This window comes from Sprattus sprattus (assembly GCF_963457725.1).
Source record: "Sprattus sprattus genome assembly, chromosome: 16".
Taxonomy (NCBI): Eukaryota; Metazoa; Chordata; class Actinopteri; order Clupeiformes; family Clupeidae; genus Sprattus; species Sprattus sprattus.
In genome coordinates, this window is record NC_137914.1 from 27,580,740 (window position 1) to 27,603,977 (window position 23,238).

Below are 23,238 nucleotides of genomic sequence, written 5' to 3' on the forward strand. Positions count from 1 at the left end.
TGTTTCCGGCCTGCTTTATGCAAGGTTCGTCGTATTGGGTTTCTGACAATGTTTGTGCTTGTCTGGCGGCCATTGCTAAATGTAAGCCTGTTTATGCCTGTTGCAACTGTTCTTTTTTTATTTTGTGACACTAGCAGAATCTAACACGTGAGTTTTTTAATATATATACACTTCCATGGCTGTGGGAGCAGCGCGTTGACATTAGGAAGTTTGGAAAATATGCTGATCAGAGAATCTGAGTGTTCCATGTTACTGCGTGTCAATGCAGTAGCGGGAATTATGGGGGGGAGGGGAGGGGTTTTGGGTTAAAGTAATATCATTTATTTGTTATGTGTTTTATGTGTTTTTTCTTTTATCATACGTGCATGCTGCTCTTAGTGCCCAACTTAATTTAGTGCTTTACCTCTCATCTATGGTGCTGGGATGGGAACAGGCGTTGTCTCTAATGGACGAATCAATGAGTGTTATTCCCACACACCCCCAAAAGTACCCTATCATATGATGGCGAACACAAATACCCTGCGTACACCTGGTGGCGCTTTGGGATTTGTTAGTTGGAATGTTAAGGGTATGAACTCACCTGTCAAACGCAACAAAGTGTTTAACCATCTTACTCATTTAAATACTAAAATAGCCTTTTTGCAAGAAACTCACCTTCTGCCTTCAGATCACCTTAAACGCCGGAGGGGGTGGGTGGGCCAATTCTTTCACTCCTCTTTTTCAAGTAAAGCCAGGGGGGTTGCAATTCTTATTCACAAATCAGTGCCATTCTCCATGACCAAAGTGGTGTCTGACACAAATGGGCGCTATGTCATCATCACAGGCAATATAGGATGTCATAACCTGATTTTGGCAAATGTGTATGGCCCAAACTGGGACAATGATAATTTTTTCAAAAATGTTTTTTTCTCTCTTTGACTTGAACTCCCACCAACTCATTCTTGCTGGTGATTTCAATTGCTGTCTTGACCCTTCACTCGATCGATCATCCAATAAGCCCTCTGGTCTATCTAAATCACATGTGTCAAACTTAAGGCCCGACAAGCCATTTAATCTGGCCCGCCAGCTCCTCAGAATGTTGCAATAAAGTTCCATTGATTTGAATGAGCAACAGTGAAATTTTATTTGGTTTGCCTAATTTTCCCTCAGGATTAATAAAGTATCCATCTATTTATCTATCAGAGCTTGTCTGCCTCGGTCGCTGGTATGTCAAACGCACCACAAATACTGCAAGTCCCACAATCACCGTGTTGGTCACCGCGTTGGTAGCATACGCCTATTTAGGGAGTGCTTGCCCCACTGTCTGGCCCTCGACTTACACCCATTTTTTTTATTTCGGCCCTCTGTGTATTTGAGTTTGACACTCCTGATCTAAATCCTCCAAAGTAATTCAGATGTTTATGGAGCAATATGCAGTCACAGATGCCTGGCGCTTTCTCAACCCTAGTACTAAACAGTTTTCTTTCTTCTCTCCTGTTCATGGCACATCCTCCCGTATTGATTACTTTCTCATTGATAGCAAACTCCTACCATCTGTCAGTTCATGCTCCTACAATCCTATTGTGATATCTGACCATGTAACAGTGGTTGTCGACATCTCTCTTCCTGGTAGATCTATGAAACGCTCCCCCTGGCGCTTTAATTCTTTATTACTTTCTGACCCAAACTTTGTTTTGACTTTTAAGAGCCGCATTGATCTTTTTATCTCTACCAAAGTTAACCCAGAAACATCGGCAGCAGCCATCTGGGAGGCATGCAAAGCTTACCTGAGAGGAGAGATAATATCTTACGATTGGTGAACTCAGTAGTGCTTTAATGCTGATGCAGAGTGGCAAGGTTTCGGGACCAGATGGCCTACCTGCGGAGTTCCTTAAAACATTCTCAGATCAATTAGCTCCAATTTTACTTAACATGTTCAATGAATCTATGCAAAATGCCAATCTTCCCCCCACGTTAAGACAGGCCACTATCTCTCTCCTTTAGATGGCCTACCTGCGGAGTTCCTTAAAACATTCTCAGATCAATTAGCTCCAATTTTACTTAACATGTTCAATGAATCTATGCAAAATGCCAATCTTCCCCCCACGTTAAGACAGGCCACTATCTCTCTCCTTTTTAAAAAAGGACAAAGACCCACTTCTTTGTGGTAACTACCGTCCAATCTCTCTGCTATGTGCAGATGTCAAAGTCTTGGCCAAAATGTTGGCTAGGCGTTTGGAGACTGTACTACCAACTATTTTAGGTACGCACCAAACAGGCGTTTGGAGACTGTAACTATTGTAGGTATGGACCAAACAGGCTTTGTTAAAGACCGACATTCTTTTCATAATGTTAGACGTTTATTTGATATTGTTTATGCACCGACTCCCTCTGGCACCCCTGAGGTGGTTAACTCCATGGATGCAGAGAAGGCATTTGACCGTGTAGAATGGTCCTACCTGTTCTCTTTGTTGATACGCTTTGGCTTTGGTAATACCTTCATATCATGGATTAGGCTTTTGTATACGTCCCCCCAGGCTTGTGTTCGTACAAACAATGATTACTCTGACTACTTCCCCCTCAAGCGTGGGACCCGTGAGGGGTGTCCACTCTCTCCAACTTGTTCGCTATTGCCATTGAACCATTGGCAGTGGCCCTAAGGTCAAGTCAGATACCAGGTATTACAAGGGGTGGCGTCGAACATTAAGGGCCCTATTTTAACGATCAGAAACGCAAGTAGGACAGCGCCAAACGCAAGTAGCTGTGTGGGCGGCTCTATGGCGCATTTGCTATTATAACGGCGGAAAAAACACACTTGCGTCCGGCGCAAATGTCAAATGGGTTGGTCCAAAGGAGGTTATTCAGCCATAGGTGTGGTTTGGGCGTAATATGCAATAAACCAATCAGAGCGTCATCTCACATTCCCTTTAAGAGCGAGGAGCGCATATTCCATCGCGGCTTGTTATTATCAGGCGGAATTACCTGGAGGAAGACCGGAAAGGTTCACAGCCGAGGAGACCGACGTGCTCGTCAGGGCCGTAAAAAGCCGGGAGATAGATATATATGGGGATGCGAGAAACCCTCCAAAAGTTAGCAAAGTCAAGCAAGCATGGGAAGATATTGCCATGATTGTTTCTGCTACGGGGCACCCGAAAACGGCTACACAATGCCGAAAGCGCTATAATGACGTCCGGAGACGTTGGAAATCCAAGCTGGCAGGTAACACACGTTCTTGTGGCCTCACGGGAGGTGGATCTGCCTCGACCCAGGACCTGACGGCAGCAGAGGACATCGCCACGTCTACCCCTGGATATCACAATGATTTCCTCATGTGGTAAATACTTTATTTTCCTTGTAATTATATATGGCTTGCCAAAAAATTGGTGTAAATCTCTCGTGTAGACGAGAGAAGTAAAGTGTAGCCTATAGGTCCTACTGTGCGGCCAAGCACGCGCCCTTAAAATAGCGTCTGAATACGCGCCACAGACTCTACACAATGCGCCTCTGACATTAGACTAGGTTTTTTCTAGTCTACGGCGCACTGTTGTTTTGAAACTGCAAAATACCACCAGGGAAGACTGGCGCCTGAGAAACACCTTCTCTGTTTCGCCCCGCCCATTTCGGCGCAAGTTCATTTCGATGCGCGCCTCTGGAGGGAAAATCCCGCTGTGCGCCGGGTGCAAAATAGGAATGATACATGCGTCTGTGACAATGTCAATTGCGCTGGGTGCAAGATAGGGCCCAAAGTGTCCCTGTATGCGGATGACCTCTTACTTTACGTCTCTGATTTAGACAGTGCTCTCCCTCTTGTCTTAAACTTATTGGAGGAGTTGGTCAAATTTCAGGCTACAAACTACATTTTCAAAAAAGTGAATTAATGCCTATCAATGCTGCAGCCATGGCATATCCATTGTCTGACCTGTCTTTCAAAACATCTCTTGAACATTTTAATTACTTAGGTGTTTGTATAACCAAAAAATACTCAGACTTACAGTACTGTGCAAACGTTTTAGGCAGGTGTGAAAAAATGCTGTAAACTAAGAATGCTTTCAAAAATGGAAGTGTTTACAGTTTATTTTTATCAATTCTTCATCAATTAACAAAATGCAGTAAATGAACAGAAGATAAATGTAAATTAAATAAATATTTGGTGTGACCACCCTTTGCCTTCAAAATAGCATCAATTCTTCCAGATACACTTGCACACAGTTTTTGAAGGAACTCGGCTGGTAAGTTGTTCCAAACATCTTGGTGAACTAACCACAGATCTTCTATGGATGTAGGCTTCCTCAAATCGTTTTGTCTCTTCATGTTATCCCAGACAGACTCAATGATGTTGAGATCAGGGCTCTGTGGGGGCCATACCATCACTTCCAGGACTTGTTCTTCTTTATGCTGAAGATAGTTCTTAATGACATTGGCTGTATGTTTGGGGTTGTTGTCCTGCTGCAGAATACATTTGGTGCCAATCATACGCCTCCCTGATGGTATTGCATGATGGATAAGTATCTGCCTGTATTTCTCAGCATTCAGGACACCATTAATCCTGACCAAATCTCCAACCCCACTTGCAGAAATGCAGCCCCAAACTGGCAAGGAACCTCCACCATGCTTCACTGTTGCCTGCAGACACTCATTATTGTCCCGCTCCCCAGCCCTTTGGCAAACAAACTGCCTTCTTCTACAGCCAGATATTTCAAATTTTGACTCATCAGTCCAGAGCACCTGCTGCCATGTTTCTGCACCCCAGTTTCTGTTTTTGTGCTTAGTCGAGTCACTTGGCCTTGTTTCCATGTCGGGGTAGAGCTTTTTGGCTGCAACTCTTCAAAGAAGACCACTTCTGGCCAGACTTTTCCAGACAGCAGATGTGTGTACCTGGGTACCACTGGTTTCTACCAGTTCTGAGCTGATGGCACTGCTTGACATCTTCGATTTCGAAGGGAAATAAGCTTGATGTGTTTTTCATGAGCTGCATTAAGTCTCCTTGGCCTACCACTGAGTCTATGATCCTCAACGTTGCCTGTTTCTTTGTGCTTCTTAAAAAGAGCTTGAACAGCACATCTGGAAACCCCTGTCTGCTTTGAAATCTTTGTCAGGAGAGACCTTGCTGATTGTTGTGTCTTGTTGCTGTGCTCAGTCTTGCCATGTATGACCATTTGACATGAAACTGTCTTCTACAACCTCATCTTTGTAGCAGAGTTTGGCTGTTCCTCACCCAGTTTTAAGCCTCCTACACAGCTGTTTCTGTATCAGTTACTGACTGTGTTTCAACCTACATGTGAAATTAATGATCATTAGCACCTGTTTGGTATAATTGGTCGATCCTACACCGCACTATAATCATACAAAATCCCTGTCTTTGTGCAATTGTACCAATAAGAATTGATGCTAGTTTGAAGGCAAAGGGTAGTAACACCATATTGATTTGAATTTGATTTTTCTTTTGTTCACTCACTTTGGATTTGGTAAATTGATAAAAATAAACATTTATTGTTTATATTTTTCAAAGCATTCTTAGTTTACAGCATTTTTTCACGCCTGCCTAAAACTTTTGCACAGTACTGTATATAAATTAAATTTCTCCCCTCTACTGGCAAGGCTGACTCTGGATCTTCAGCGTTGGTCTCTTTTGCCTCTCTCTCTTGCAGGGCGGATAAACTGTGTTAAAATGAATGTGCTCCCGAAATTTCTATATCTCTTCCAATTTTCCCATTTTCCTTACTAAACGTTTTTTTCGTTCACTTGACCACACAATCTTCCAATTTTTATGAAACAAGAAGCCCCCTAGAATTAAAAAAGACACTTTACAAAAACCTGAGGAGTTGGGTGAGCTAGCCCTCCCCAACTTCTCACTCTATTACTGGGTGACAAACATTAGGGCCTTGTTACACTGCTGTTGCACTAATGACCTACCCCCGCCCTGGCTACAGGTTGAGGAGGCCTCATGTGGTTCATCTTCTCTAATGTCCCTCATGTGCTTCCCCACAACTATTTCATCATATGTGCATTCAGACAGTGTTGTTGTGAAAAACTGTCTTAAAATCTGGACACAATTTAAACAACAATTTACATTGCAATCTATACCTGGTCTGGCTCCTGTTTACTCTAATCCCCTGTTCACTCCATCCATTATTGATAATGCTTTCTTAATCTGGAGAGACAAAGGAATTGTATCCTTTAACCATCTTTACATCGATGGTAAATTTGCTTCTTTTGGTCAGTTAGCAAAGGCTTATAACTTGCCTTCAACCCACTTTTTCAGGTATTTGCAGATAAGAGATTTTGTGCGTAACCGTTTTCCCAATTTTCCAACCATTCTGTCTCCCACGCTTATAGAAACCATCCTCAAAATTAACCCTTACCGCAAAGGTACCATACAAGGATTTACTACACTCTTCTTACACACCAATCCTCAACCTCTGATGCCCTGCACACTGCATGGCTGGTTGATCTGAATTTAGAGATAGACCCTGCAGTATGGGATCATGCTTTGAAATGGGTCCACTCATCCTCTGTCTGTGCCCGGCATGGAGTCTTGCAATGCAAAGTAGTGCACAGGGTCCACTGGTCCAAGAGTAAACTGGCTTGTGTATTCCCAGGTGTAGACTCGCGCTGTGACAGGTTTAATTTAGGACCAGCCAGTCTTGGCCATATGTTCTGGGCTTGTCCTGTACTTGCGCCGTTCTGGAAGGGTGTCTTTGACACTCTTTCAGCTGTCACTTCTACCAATATCTGTCCCTCACCATTAGTTGCCCTGTTTGGTGTCCTTCCTTCTGGGAACTCACTACCATCTTACTTCTGTGAACTTGTGGCCTTTCTCTCACTTTTAGCGAGGCGTGTTATCTTGCTACATTGGAAGAACCCCCAGCCCCCCTCCAACTCTCAATGGCTTAGAGATGCCCTTCATTTTATGACTCTGGAAAAAATTAAGTACTCTTTGCGAGGCACCTCTTCTAAGTTCTGTAAGGTCTGGGAACCCTTCTTAGACCACGTCAGGTCTATCCAACTAGATATTGCCACCATTTATTTGATTCGCCCCAACAACGCACCAGTGCCCTGTTTTAACTAGCTTATTGGTAGCATATATGAGCAGCATGCAGCAGTACTAATTTTAATTTTATGTATATTAGGTTTATTATTATTATTATGTATTTTTTTTAAATGTATTATTTATTGTTATGTATATGTTTTTCTCTCCTTATGTATAGTCTTTACTTGGCTCAATTAATGCATGTGTGTGTGTGTGTGTGTGTGTGTGTGTGTGTGTGTGTGTGTGTGTGTGTGTGTGTGTGTGTGTGTGTGTGTGTGTGTGTGTGTGTGTGTGTGTGTGGATGTGAGTGAGAGAGTTGAAGGTCAGAGAAGGTGGGATAGAAATAATGAGCATAAGCATATGTTTCTACAATATTATCTGCCACTGCAAGCACTTAATAGCCAGTTATTGTTGTTGATGTGTTTTTTGTTTGCTTTTATAATTTTCTTTTCTGTCTGTGTCTTATATTGCTTTAGTTGTATATTTGTTTTTGGAAGGGGGGAGGGGGTGGGTGGGCTGTATTGTGTATCCTCACCATTTGGTTGTCTGATATGTTATCCTCTTACTTCTTATCTTTGAGGACTATTGTACATTTAAGTCTTGTTTTGAAATTTCTACAAATAAATCATATATATATATACAGTGGTGGCCAAAATTATTAGAACACCTTACAGATCTGAGAATATTGACCTTTTTTTTGTCTCCAAAACATTATTTAATTTCATAATGTAAATGAAACATGCAGATGGTTGTTCTAAGCACAACAAATATCAGATGAAGTGATTCCTACTGTTTTTATCCACTTTTAACTCTAATATTTGGTACGCCCACCTTTTGGCAGCAATTGCAGCAGCACATCTCTCTGGCATAGTCAATATATTTCTCGAGAACTTCAACACTAATGTTATCCGATGCCTTTTGCAACTTCAGCCAAAGGCTTTCCTTTGAATGTACAATAGATCTGTCCAGTTTATTTTCCAACTCGCCCCAAATTTGCTTGATGGGTTTGAGGTTAGGACTTTGAGGGGCCCGGTCCATAGATTCCTTCTGTCACAGGTCGTACTGGCACAGTTACAAGAATGTTTAGGGTCATTGTCCTCTTGGAAAATAAATCCAGGCCCATTAACACCACTCCCAGAAGGTACTCCATGCCTCACCAGAATGTTATGGTTTACTTTCTTATCCATGATGCCATCAATTTCGCCAAAGTCATCTGTTCCTAAGAATTAAATGGCACCCCACACCATAATACAACCCCTTCCTTGTTTAACTGTTGGCCAGAGACACTCATTTTCTCAATCTCTCCCCCTCACTTTGTTAAACATACACTCTTCGCTTGTTGCCAAACTATTCAAACCTGGACTCATCAGTCCACAACACTTTATACCAATCTTTCTTTGTCCATTTCTTGTGTTCTTTTGCAAATTTCAGGCGTTTCACTCTATTCTTCTCTTTCAGTAATGTTTCTGTGCTGCTATTCTGCCAAAAAGTTATTTTTCTCACAGCTTCCGACGCACAGTTCTTGGGAACACTATTGAACCATTAGTCATTGTGGTGTTGATCTCGTCACCAATTCTCGTGAAGTCTTTCTTCAGTCCTTAAGACTGATAATTCTGAGATGATTCACTTCACACAGTTTATTTTTTTAGCCTCTCCCCTTTCGGTTCTGGTGGCATGGCGGTCTAAAGTGTATTTTACAGTGCTTGGACTGCATGTCAAGTCCTTGGCTATGCGGCGGTAACTACAGCCAGCATCAAAAAGTGCCTTTATTCAAACCCGTTGCTCACTCATTAGCTCATTCTTCACCTTAGCCATGTTCAAAGAGCAACATTTGCTTCAAGACTGCCTCTAGAGGCTTTGAATCTATACCAATTGGTGGTGTGGCCTCAGTGACAAAACCCTTATGTTACCAATCACTTAATGCGGAAGATAGGCCTTGTACATTCAAAAGAATCACTGAGCTGTGTCCTGAGACTCTTGCATCACCATCAATTTAACCACGACCACACCTGACAATGATTAAACAAGTAATTTTTCTTCTTCTGTGAAGGAACATGATTGTGTGACATTGACAGTGAAATAGGCCTAGTTTGTTTTTGTACGGAAATTGACCTAAATCTACTTATGATCGCTCTATTCTATGGTTTAGAGAGCATAATGATGACTTTGTAGGTATTTCATTAGTTTTAAGGGTATTTTAATGGCCAATTCAACAAAAACAACTGAAACCTCTTAAATATGCCTAGTGTTCTAATAATTTTGGCCACCACTGTATATAAAAAAGATAACATGTGTGTGTATATGTGTGTAAGTGTTCTTTGAATGGATTTTAACTATACCTGGCAGTCACAACACAGTTGGCTTCATCCTAAACGTGTGGATCATCTGGATGAAGCAAACTGCGCTGTTCTGTAACTATGTCACCAGCTATGCAGAACACTCTTTCAGAGGGTACACTTGTTGCTGGGATGGACAGGTAGCTCTTTGCCAAGGCTGAAAGCATTGTTTTATAACTTTCGGCACAGTTCCTATCAGAACAAACCTCTATTTTCCCCTTTGTGTGCCACTGCCCTTCCAAAAATCAGCATAATGGAGACTAGCTGCTAGATTTCCATTTCCAATTTAAGGAAGACAGGTAAATTCAAGTCACAAATAGAGAGTTTAGCTACGGTATATGGAGTATATTCTTACCTCTTCCTCCATCATTACCGCCTCTGCTATTATCTTAATGAATATTATGTCTTTGGTGCTGTGGTCTTTCAAGAAAGCCAGGTCTTTGAAACGTGGATCAAGCGCCAGTGTTGTGTCTGAACGCGTTCATTGAAAGAAAGTGCATGAACTTGTTCATAATTTTGGTGAACGTGAACTAAACGTACTGTATTACTGCCGGATGGCCGATACTGTGAACGCGAATAAGGTGCCAGATTTCTTGAGACTTCCAGGTGAAAAACAAACCGTTAACAGTCCTTTATCCAGGGTTGCCGCACTGTCTTTGCCTGTGAGAGCGCCAAAGTTGCGCAGAGGCACGACAGCGGTATTGCAGACAGATAGAGATTATAGAAAAAGTATAGACTTCACGAGAATCGGCCATTGACAGCAGTGGAGATGAGAGCGCACTTAAAGCAGCGCAACGGAACAATAGCTATTCGCTAAAGGTATGCTAGCAGCTAAAACTAACGAAATCTCTTGAAATGAGCTGACTTTGACATTATGACAAACTAGTTACTCAACGACTGTCCTTACACTGTGGAACATCAAGCAAGTGCAACATAAGACAAAGCAAGACGGCAAATAAGCTACTCACTAATAGTAAACAAGTCAGGTCGGCGGGCTGCAAAACTACAGAACGCAGTTATATGCCTATAGACCCTGCTATCGCAATGGCACGGACGCGATTCTCCATATTAAAAGTCATTGTAGCGCCCCAATTTTTTTAAGCTGTTATTTTAAGGTTAAACTGCTTATCCTAACCCTAATCCGGAAGTATAATTGTTGCATATCTGGGCTTTAAGAAACAGTTAGAGAGGAGGAATCTATCTAAATATAAAATTATTGGATTTATATTCGGATTATACCGATGCAAAAATGTTAGAAACGATGCATCGCGATTCATCCCACATTGTATCCGGTGCACACTTTTTTGATCCGGGCCATCGCATCGTGAGCTTTTATGCCGGTGCATCGATGCGAACCGGTGAATCTTCCCATCCCTAGTGCATATACACTCTCTTGGTGCTGCTGACATCTATAAATCACAAACAATGTGCATAAACACTCTCCTAGATGTGACATTTATAAATCACAAACGATGTGCATATACACTCTCATAGAGGTGATATCTATAAATCAGAAACAATGGTGAAATTGTGCACAGCTGAAAGGTTTTTGATCTCCGCCTTTTAAAATGCTCCTTCATCATCATCATCAGCAGCATATAAAAATGCTTTATTGAAATCTATAGCCTAACTAAATGGTATCTTAAAATGAAAGTTTAAAAAAAAGAATTCATGTCTAATTTGAACTAGATGCACTCTCAACTGTTGGACTAACCTGTAGCCTAATGAGTGTCATAGTTTGTTTATTAGCACATACTGGAAAGGGTCTTATGCTTGCAATCAGTCCTGCTTGCACTGTTGTGCAGAACCAAAATTTTACTTTGCAAGGTCACAGGTTTACCTTGGTAGGGAATAGTAACGGCTGGTGACGCATTCCCCTTAAAAAACATTCCAGCAATCATAGGCTCTTCCCCATTTCTTTGGAACACAGTTTTTGACTCAGCATAGATTGAGGCAGTCTGGATGTGCAAATTAGTGAATGACTTGTGGCACGCCGGTTTCGATGTAGGCCTATATCTGCAAGTGATTCAGTGATGGTGGCATGACAGGTTCCTTGTTAAATGTCTGCCTAACACTTTGGGCGAGAGGGAGTGTAAGTCTGAATGATGAAGTTAAGGTAGACCCACTAGTCACTCTGTAGAAAAGCATTAGTGGCTGAATGATATTTAATGTAATAGCATAGCAACGTTTATGATTAGATAGATTAGATTAGATTCAACTTTTTTGCCATTGCACAGAGTACAAGTACAAAGGCAACTAAATGCAGTTAGCATCTAACCAGAAGTGCAAAAGCAGAAGAGTGCAGAGTATATGCATATGTATGGTGGTAATATAAAAATAGATAAATAGGATATATACAGTATGATTTAAGATATAAGTGGTATGAACAGTAAAAACAGTAGAAGTATGTGCAAATGTATAGTGGTAATATAAACATAGATACATAGGAAATATGCAGTATGATACAAGATATAAGTAGTATGAACAGTAAGAACATGAGCAGCAATAGTGGTGATTAGTGCTGATGTGATATAGATATATGTAAAGTGCAGGTGAAGTACAGGTGAAGTTGACAGTAGATGTTATAAATGGGGTAGGAGACATGATAAGATATAAATACGATTGAATATGGATATGGACAACAATTTTAAATAAATAGATATAAACAAATGAACAATTTTAGTGCAAATGTTCAGTGGCTGGAGCGAGGTGTGTGGCAGTCAGGCCAGGGTAGAGGGGGGAATACAGTCACTGGAGGAAGGAGTGTGAGTGGGGTAGCCAGGGGGGCTATCACCGTGGTGCAGAGTTCAGCAGGGTGACAGCCACAGGGAAGAAGCTGTTTCTGAACCTGCTGGTACGGGAACGGAGGGCCCTGTAGTGCCTCCCTGAGGGGAGGAGGGCAAACAGTCTGTGGTTGGGATGGGAGCATCTTTTGCGCTGGACAGCCTCGATGGTGGGGAGTGGGGAACCAGTGATGCGTTGGGCAGTTTTGCGGTCCGCAACAGAGCAACTGCCATACCAAACTGAAATGCAGTTGGTTAGGATGCTTTCAATGGTGCAGCGGCAGAAGTTCACCAGAATCTGAGGAGACAGATGGGCCTTCTTCAATCTTCTCAGAAAGAAGAGACGCTGGTGAGCCTTCTTAACCAGGGTTGAGGTGTTCAGGGTCCAAGAGAAGTCCTTGGAGATGTGGACACCCAGGAATTTAAAGCTGGCGACACACTCCACCTCCGTCCCGTTGATACAGATCGGGGTGTGTGCGCCACCTTTGGTCCTCCTGAAGTCCACAAATAGCTCTTTGGTCTTCATGGTGTTGAGAGCCAGGTTGTTGTTGGCACACCACTCTGCCAGGTGCTGGACCTCTTCCCTGTAGGCTGACTCATCGTTGTTGCTGATGAGGCCAATCACTGTTGTGTCGTCTGCAAACTTTACAATGGTATTAGAACCATGTACAGCTGTGCAGTCGTAGGTGAAGAGGGAGTAGAGGAGAAGGCTCAGCACGCAGGGTACACCAGTGTTCAGATGATGATGATCTTCTTTATTTAAACCTCAGGAAACTCATTGAGGGAAAAACCTTCATTTCCAATGGCGCCGTTAAAAGTTAAAGATCAGAAATAGCAATTCCAAATGATTGATGTGTGACCCATTCAAAGCATCCATCGTCTCCACAGCCTGACTTTCACCTAGTTTTGCAGCCTCCTTCAGTGCATCTAACGTTAGATGCTGTTGCTCCCCACCAGACATGTTGATGATTGAGGTAAACTTTAGCTATCTGACACTTAATCTAGCTGAATGTCATGGCAGAAGGTACCAGTAGGCCACTTATGTTGATACAATTGTCTCGCATATCACTCGAAACAGCCATGGTCTTCAAGTTGAGCGCTTGACTGTGACTGAAGAGGAAATACTTCAAATATTGCAGACTATTTTCTCTATATTTTAATATATAAAGGTAGCATCTAACTCAAAATTCATAAGGTGAAAGCCAGCTCTGGGACATTTCAATTAGAGATGAGTGTAAACCATAGTTTGTCCAGAAATATCTTCCAGTGTTGTTGCCTCCTGACAGATAATGCTGGCCATCCAACTTTGTTGTATATAATACAGTGGCTTGTGCTATAGCAATCACCAGTGATAAAACGCAAACACAACCCACACACATACATACATTCAAACAGACTCAATAATGTGTCTTCAGGCATTCAAAGTGAACCAAGACTCATTCCTACAGAAGAGGACCAGTTGTGAGCAAAGCTTTTAAGCAAGGTAGTCAACATGAGTTGTGAAAGCAAGCTTTTATATAGAGGTATTCACTCTACAGTTATCACATATAATGCCACACTTTGACATACATAATTGAGAAGTGACCATTTCTGTCTGTGAGGCAGACAGACTTCTGGGTATGCATGAATTCATTGCAATGTTGTTGTGCCAGTGTAATTACTGCTGTGGATCAATGTTGTGCCAGTGTAATCACTGCTGTGGATCAATGTTGTGCCAGTGTAATCACTGCTATGGTTCATTGTTGTGCCAGTGTAATTACTGCTGTGGATCAATGATGAGCCAGTGTAATCACTGCTGTGGATCAATGTTGTGCCAGTGTAATCACTGCTGTGCCAGTGTAATCACTGCTGTGGGTCAATGTTGTGCCAGTGTAATCACTGGTGTGGTTTGCCAAAACAGGTGACTGCACGACGCTTGTGGAAGAATGTATACGATGAACTGGGTGGAAGTCCAGGAAGCACAAGTGCAGCTACTTGTACCCGCAAACACTATGAGAGGTAAGATCAAATCATTAAACACTATGAGAGGTAAGATCAAATCATTAAACACTATGGGCCCTATCTTGCACCCAGCGCAATTGACATTGTCACCGATGCATGTATCATTCCTATTTTGCACCCGGCACAGCGGGATTTTCCCTCCAGAGGCGCGCGTCGAAATGAACTTGCGCCGAAATGGGCGGGGCGGAACAGAGAATGCGTTTCTCAGGCACAAGTGGTATTTTGCAGTTTCAAAAGAACAGTGCGCCGTAGACCAGAAAAAACCTAGTCTAATGTCAGAGGCGCATTGTGTAGAGTCTGTGGCGCGTATTCAGACGCTATTTTAAGGGCGTGTGCTACCAAACGTGAAGAAAAATTGCGATTGTGAACTCACTTTGACCTTTCATTATTTGATTCGCTTTGGTAAAAAGGAACGAGAGGTTTTACTTAATGTAATGGAGTAAAAAGTACGAAGTTTCACTTTGAAATGTAGTGGAGTGAAAGTATAAAGTCTCACCAAATAGAAATACTTGAGTAAAGTACAGATACAAAGATATGTTACTTAAGTACAGGAACGAATTACATTTACTTTGTTACTGTCCACCACTGAGTATAGGACTGTATAGAACAGGGTGGAACAGTAGTGTAGAACTGAATCAAATGGTTCCATGTCAATGTTCCGAAAGCCCATTATTCCGACAGCCCGCTGTTCCGAAATTGTGAGCACAGCAACGTGAACCACTAAGGCCCACATGCACATCCCAATGAATTGAACACTCATGCACATCTAAATGCATTTATTTCACAAGCATGAACTTTAATTCAGATTATTATTATACACACATGGCATTTGCATCGCGATGATAAAATACTTTTATGATAGCCAACGCATGCATGCTTTATCAGTGCTTGAAATGTCCTGCGACAATCTGCCGGTGATTTCCTTCGCACGAACGGTACCCTATATTCAAAACCAGAGTTGGCTAAATTAACGAATATTGCATAGAAAAGTGATACGTGAACCTTTCCGGTTTTCCTCCAGGTAATTCCGCCATTATAATAACAAGCCGCTATGGAATATGCGCTCCTCGCTCTTAAAGGGAATGTGAGATGACGCTCTGATTGGTTTATTGCATATTACGCCCAAACCACACCTATGGCTGAGTAACTTCCTTTGGACCAACCCATTTGACATCTGCGCCGGACGCAAGTGTGTTTTTTCCGCCGTTATAATAGCAAATGCGCCATAGAGCCGTCCACACAGCTACTTGCGTTTGGTGCTGTCCTACGTGCGTTTCTGATAGTTAAAATAGGGCCCATTGAGAGGTAAGATCAAATCATTAAACACTATGAGAGGTAAGATCAAATCATTCAACTATGAGAGGTAAGATCAAATCATTAAACACTACAAGAGGTGAGATCAAATCATTAGACACTATGAGAGGTAAGATCAAATCATTAAACACTATGAAAGATAAGATCAAATCATTCAACTGAGAGGTAAGATCAAGTCATTAAACACTATGGGCCTGATTTACTAACATGCGACCGCTGCTTAATCTGCGATCGCACATTAACGCACGGTGTTTTTGCGCATTTTCCGTGGTATTTATCAAACCACATCCGCGTTGGGCGCTGTGTGCTTACTCCGCCCTGTAAGGACCTGATTTGCGACCGCAGCTTAATCAGCGCCTTTGCCAGGCGCACATTAACGCATGGTGTTTCCCCGCATTTTCCGTGATATTTATCAAGCCAGAATCGCGCTGGGCAATCATTATTTAGCGCACCGTTAAAAGACTGGAGAAATTGCCTGCAAGCTACTGCCACCATGGAGGTTCAGCGAAGAGGATATAGATATATTGGTTCACGTTCGCTCAATCACTGAACCTGATTCAATGGGTCATATTGTTGTTTTGCCCGCCATCACCTACAGCGAGATGTTTAAAAGAACACGATTATAAATAATATGCTATTGGTGGCATTAATGCATAAACTGTCTATTACGACAATATAGATGTGTACATGGCGAGATTAATACGTTCTACAAGGGACATGGGTTCACTACAATATATCCCCACTGAAACAAATACATTTACCAAGTAGCCAGGCCTCTCCAAAATCACTGTTGCTCAATCATGGATAGATGGCACTATTCCGGAAGATAAAACGGTCATGGACAGACCACTACCACGTAAGTAATGGTCATGTTGGCATCATATATGACCTGGACATTCATTGAATATGTGTGTTCTCTGTTTCGTTAAACGTGTTCGTGGATTGAAGGTGGGACTGTTTGCATGTGGGTGCGATGAATGGCTCCAATTACGTTCGGAAAGTTTAATTTCAGCTATCGTAGTGGGGAAATGTATATTGACCAGTGCGCCGTAGCAATGCGTCGAGTACCTGGGTGAATATTTGGCTGAGTGAAGGCTGAGATATACCAACTGCTGATGCTATAACTGTTTGAAATGATCCGATGCCAATATTTGCAATGTTGTCCGGAGTTTACCAGCTGATTGAATGGAATGTGATCTCCGGTTGGAGGGTTCGATGTCGTCTCTGATCTGGTTCAGTAATTGAAGTATTGCGTGGCTGGTTAACCTGTACCGTCTAATGATTTGTGGTTCGCTTAACTGAAAATGTGTTATACGAGTTGAAAAAATGTATTTCTGTGCGCTGTCTCTGTCTTCTTTCTTCGCCTTGCTCTTATTACTGCTGCCATATCAATGTTTTCAGACTCAATGGAAATGCGCTTCCTGGTTAAGACGTGCTTTTATGAGGCGGAGAATTAGCCCGCAAATCAGAGACGTGCGCTCGCCGGGCAGTTTAGTAAATACCACGCAATACATCATTAGGCGCACTCCTCCCATTAAAGTGCGCTTCACGCCTACGTTACCACCCACGTCTCCGTGCCATCCCACCTGTTGGCAGGTACACACCCTTGAAGCGTTAATATGCGACTCTACTCAAATGTAAATAGTAGTATATTTAGTAACTTAGTAAATACCGTTTTATGTTTACGACCGCTATTTTACGCCAGAAATGGGCGCAATCCTGTTAGTAAATCATGCCCTATGAGAGGTGAGATCAAATCATTAAACAAACTGCTGTCTTTGGTATTAAAAGGAAAGTAGAGTATTGAATGGACACTAGTCACCCCTCTGTGGCCTTTCGTTCGCCACACATTATATAACATACAGTATTGGTGTGAATATCACATGCCCAACACATTATATAACATACAGTATTGGTCTGAATATCACATGCTCAACACATTATATTACATACAGTATTGGTCTGAATATCACATGCTCAACACATTATATAACAAACAGTATTGGTCTGAATATCACATGCCCAACACATTATATAACATACAGTATTGGTCTGAATATCACATGCCCATCACATTATATAACATACAGTATTGGTCTGAATATCACATGCTCAACACATTATATAACATACAGTATTGGTTTTAATATCACATGCCCAACACATTATATAACATACAGTATTGGTTTTAATATCACATGATCAACACATTATATAACATAAAGTATTGGTCTGAATATCACATGCCCATCACATTATATAACATACAGTATTGGTTTTAATATACCACATGCCCATACATTTGTGCATTTCCCTCATCTCATTTAGGGTAGATAGACCAGAATACTTTTCTAAATTAAGGTGCACAGTTGATCTCTCTGCTAAATATTAAATTGTCCTGCTGCTCAATGGGTAATCTAAATGTGTTGGCACCTAATAGTTAAAACTGTCATCTAACTTAACACCACTGTTGGTGATGTTGATCTGTCTCTCTATAGGCTTGTTCTACCTTTTGAAAGACAGCTAAGAGGAGAGGAGTATAAACCTCTTCCCCCATCTAAACCTCGCAAACTGTACAAGAAGAGCCCAGACCTTAAGAGTGTCAAACCTGAGGCCAAGAGGAGGAAGAAGCTGACTGAGAGGAAAGAAAAGACACATTCTAAGGTGCCCGACACACTCACACTCTCCCTGAACTAATACCATGTTGCAGGAAACTCAAAACATGTTTTTTCCCCATTTGAAATTGCCCTGTTCCAACTTTGGTTTTGGTTATAGCCCTAACCCTTTAGCCGACGCTTTTGTCCAAAGCCACTTACCAAATACTAGAAAACACATTAGGAAAAAGACACATATTTAAAAAGGAAGTAATACAAGTTCAAGTTCAAGTATTTTATTGTCAGATGCACAGATAAACACAGGTCAGACTGGGCACTGAAATTCCTATGACAAGACACCAAACAACAACCTGACATAAATACTCTTAACATAAGTTACACATAAACATATAATAAGCCCATACTTACGTAGGACTAAAAATATAATAAATATACAAACTATTTCAATATAGAAAATAAATATACAGTACAATATACTACACATATAATAAACCTATACTAACCTAGAAACAAAAGTTATGCTTAATATACTTACTGTACTAAATAAACACTACAGAGGGACAAGTCAAGTTTGGGGATAACGGGTAGTGTAATAATACCAATAGTGCAAGCAGTAGTTGAAAATGTCTAGGTGAAAATTGGTGAATAAAGTGGCGAGAGTGAATCACTGTCCATTTAGAAGCCTGATGGCCCTCGGAAAGAAACTGATCTCCAGACTTCGTGTACGACACCGAATGCTCAGGTAACGCCTGCCAGAAGGCAACAGGGTAAAAAGTCTGTAGGATGGGTGGTAACAGTCTTTTAGAATCCTGCCAGCTTTTCTGAGGCATCATGTATGGTAGGTGTCCTGCAGTGCTGGGAGCTCCCTGTCGATGATGAACTCTGCAGACCTGACCACACTGCGTAGGACCTTGAGGTCCCTGGCTGTGCTGCTCCCATACCTCACTGTCAACACTGCAACCAGTCAGGATGCTCTCTATTGAGCATCTGTAGCAGATTTTGAGGACCCATGCCAAACTTCCACAGTCTCCTCAAGAAGAAAAGATGTTTCCGCTGATTTGACCACCTAGTATGTGTGAGCAGACCAGGAGAGATCTTCTCTGATGTGAACCCCGAGGAACCTGAAGCAGCTGTCCTTTTCCCGATGGATCCGTTGATGTGTAGGGGTGCAGGGTCCTCCTCCTGCCATCTCCTATAGTCCACATTCATCTCCTTTGTCTTACTAACGATAAGAGAGAGGTTATTATCCTTTCACCATGTTGGCAGGGTATCAACCTCCTCTCTGTAGGCTGACTTGTCGCTGTCTGTGATGAGGCCCACAATGGTTATGTCGTCAGCAAACTTAACGTTGAGGATGGAACTGTGCGTGGCCGCTAGTGGTGGTGGGGGGGGAAATCGATTATGTTCAGTATCGCGATATTTTACGAACGCAATTATATCGATACAGTAGTGCAAAGTATTGCAATATTTAATTATATAATTATGTGTTTTACTTTTGGGTTTTCTCCATTGTTTTTCTCGGAGTTCACTCTGATAATATTACATTTGCATATTACATCCACAAGGTGGCGCTTGTTGCGTTGCTTTGTTGTCGTGCATTCAACAGCAAATTCAAAAGGAAAATGGCGTCACCATTACAAGCGGTTGTACACGACGCTCTGTCTTCTTTCAAATCGAAAGTGTTGGTAAATTCCGGTTTTCAACAAAAGGGAAAGTAAAGACCTTGACATACAGTATGCCATCTGCAAATAATGGCAAATGAAAATCTAGTACTGTTGGAATTCGACAAACTTTAGAGCCCATCTCACAAGGTACCATTTTGAGTTAGCGGTCCCTATACGGATCAAGCAAAACAGAATGAGAACGGCAGAAATACAGTCAGGCCGTCAGACGAGAGGACAGATCACAGTGACACAGGCTGTTTTTTTTTCTTTATATGTAAAGAAGGAGACATTCATACCATTAAATTCAGTTTTACTGGTGGTCCTCTTACATCAATGGAATGTTAGCGAATGAGGGTGAGAAGCATAACTTCTAGCTTCGTTTGAAGCGTAACTTTTAGCTCCGGCAGATTGTTAATGTCAGATCAGCAAGACTAAATAGGTTCTACGCATGCGCTCAACCCAGTTTGTCAGGGATTGCGCAATCTGAGATGAGGCTCAGCTCGTCACTGCCTCATCTTCTCGCTGTCTCCTGTCTGTTTGAACAGGACATGCTCAAATTCAATGATTTGATTATATCAAATGCTCAAAATGATTGAAATCATGGATAAATTACATTTATAGCACAGATCAGTTGAGAAATATTAATTTATTTTATCATATATATATATTTTTTTTACTTTTCATGCTCTGCCTCCCCTGACCGCACATCCGTGGTGCAAACAGCTAAAAACACAGCAACTTTTTGGAAAAGTTTTGGCACTTGTTTTTAATGTTTAGAAAATAATGTTGTACGCAGAATTAAATGTGACATTTGAAGTGAGTTAAGCAGTCTTCTTTTCCTAATTTTTTGTAATGCCTTCTGAATAATATTGGGGCCATGAATCGCAATGTATCGCAGAATCGAATCGCAATACTTGCTGTATCGCAATATGTTAAGAATCGCAATAATATTGAAACGTGGCCCAAATATCGCGATACTAGATACATAAAAGCAGCTACTAATGCGATACGTTATGATTCACCCCATTACGATGCAGTGCGATTCGACACGATACAATTCGACTAGATGCGATTCAACGAGATGTGATGCAAAATAATACAATTCTATGCAATTTAATATGGTACATAATGATTCATTTATTTGTCAGACAACAAATCAGTAACAAGGTTTCTGACAAAAGAAAACATGTATGTGTATGTGTGTGTATGTGTGTAAGTGTGTTCTGAATGTAACATTTTTGTTTGTCAGACAACAAATCAGTAACAAGGTTTCTGACAAAAGAAAACATGTATGTGTGTGTATGTGCATAAGTGTGTTCTGAATGTAACATTTTTTCACTATACCTGCCAGTCACAACACAGTTTGCTTCATCCTAAACATGTGGATCAACTGCCTCACACACTAAATTTAACTCATTTGTCCTATTTTAAGGTTTTTCTTAAGGAATATGAGTTGATCCACATGATCAGGATGAAGCAAACTGCGCTGTGCTGTAACTATGTCCCCAGCTGTGCTAAACACTCTTTCAGAGGGTACACTCGTTGCTGGGATGGACAGGTAGCTCTTTGCCAAGGCTGAAAGCAGTGGAAGATCCACTTGTTTTTTCCACCACTTCAACACATCACCACTCAAAGCTAAAGAATCCCTCTCTCTGTACTTTAAGATTTCTGCCCTAGCCCTCTCCTTTGTGGTCTTCATTGGTGCTCTCGCAGTGAGGAAATCCCCAAACATCTGGTTCAAGGCTGTCTTCTTGGGGGGGACATCATCTATGGAATGGAACAGAAAAGCACAGTGGATTATCAGTTGTGTTAAAAAAAAATGTCAAAATTATGATTTACAATACTTTCTTACTATATAATATATAGCAGGGGTCTTCAACGTTTTTCAGGCCAGGAACCCCCAAACTGATGGCGAGATGAGCAGGGACCCCCTACTTTATAAATTGCATAAAATTTTGTTTATAATATACTGGGCCTAGTGCCAAATAAACATAGCTACCCTGTTATTGTGTATTCCAGGGGTCTTCAATAGGGGGTCCATGGAGGTACTGCAGGGGGGTCGGCGAAATCTTTGGTTGATAAGATTTTTTTTTATATATTTAAAAAAAATAAAAATAATAATAATTCAACCAATTTTTTTCCCCACAAATTTAAATGTCTTCCGAATCAGAATTGTATTTATTCCCTTTAAATTTACATTAACATAAATCCAACATATTGTAGCGAACGTATAAATTGATCGAGAAGACGTTATCTTTCAGTCCAATCGACACATTCAGCTACCCACAGGAGCTCTCTCAAGCTGGGCACCGGTTCACTCACAGCACCTTTCATGAAAAAACGACAGCACAGGCACTAGCCAATCAGATCGCGTTTCTGCTCAAGTCTAAAGAGCGCGAAGATCAAAAATAAAAGATGGCGGACCAAACTCCATAGATGGTCTTGTTTGTACCTATAAATTGTTAGTTTGACATTTTTTTGCTTAGATTTAAAAAAATAAATAAAGAGAAATAGACACTGTACAAGGTCAAAAAACAACTTTCATCATACATAAAAAAGGGACAGTGAATCCTCAAGCATGTGTCGATGGCACACATCCTCCCACATTAGTGAGATGTAGCCTATCTTCTTTTCAATAACTCCTGACTGACACGATCCAACGGATGACGGAGTTGTGTTGACAACATAGATGTTATAGGGAGATTGACAGGTCAACAAACCAATCACACCGCTAGCAAGTTGTTACGATTGTAGGTAGTAGCATGCTTACATTAGCTAGGGGGCTCATACACCTCGCAAATCCTCTCAGACTTATTTTTCAGTTACAATTAACATTTTTTGGCCTTGTACGGTGTCTATTTCTCTTTATTTATTTTTTTAAATCTAAGCAAAAAAATGTCAAACTAACTTCTCGATCAATTTATACGTTCGCTACAATATGTTGGATTTATGTTAATGTGAATTTAAAGGGAATAAATACAATTCTGATTCGGAAGACATTTAAATTTGTGGAAAAAAAATGTGGTTGAATTTTTTATTTTTTTTAAATATTAAAAAAAACTAGAAAATGCATTTCCTGAAGGAAATACCAGTGCATGAAATGCAAAAGTTAGGAAAGGAAGAAGAAAAGAAAGAAGAGTGAAAGAAGGAAAGAAGAAAGGAAAGAAGAGTGGAAGAAGGAAAGAAGAAAGGATAGAAGAGTGAAGAAAGGAGAGAAGAGAGGATGAAGGAAAGAAGAGTGAAAGAAGGAAAGAAGAAAAGAAAGAAGAGTGAAGAAAGGAAAGAAGAGTGAAGAAATGAAAGAAGAGTGGAAGAAGAAAAGAAAGAAGAGTGAAGAAAGGAAAGAAGAGTGAAGAAAGGAAAGAAGAGTGAAAGAAGGAAATAATAGTTGAAGAAGGAAAGAAGAAAAGGAAAGAAGAGTGAAAGAAGGAAAGAAGAAAGGAAAGAAAAGTGAAAGAAGGAAAGAAGAGTGGAAGAAGGAAAGATGAGTGGAAGAAGGAAAAAAGAGTGAAAGAG

At 41.2% G+C, this 23,238-nt stretch overlaps 1 protein-coding gene across 1 annotated transcript in view; it reads left to right on the top strand.

Annotated features, from left to right (window-relative positions):
* arid5a (AT-rich interactive domain 5A) overlaps window positions 1-23,238 on the top strand; it is a gene marked incomplete at both ends in the record, with an annotated part of 48,170 nt that overhangs the window by 12,140 nt on the left and 12,792 nt on the right. Inside the window, 2 exons of the mRNA XM_080854232.1 lie at window positions 14,029-14,126; window positions 17,942-18,107. Coding sequence (XP_080710358.1) covers window positions 14,029-14,126; window positions 17,942-18,107 — 264 coding nt within the window. The remainder of the gene's footprint in view (window positions 1-14,028; window positions 14,127-17,941; window positions 18,108-23,238) is intronic.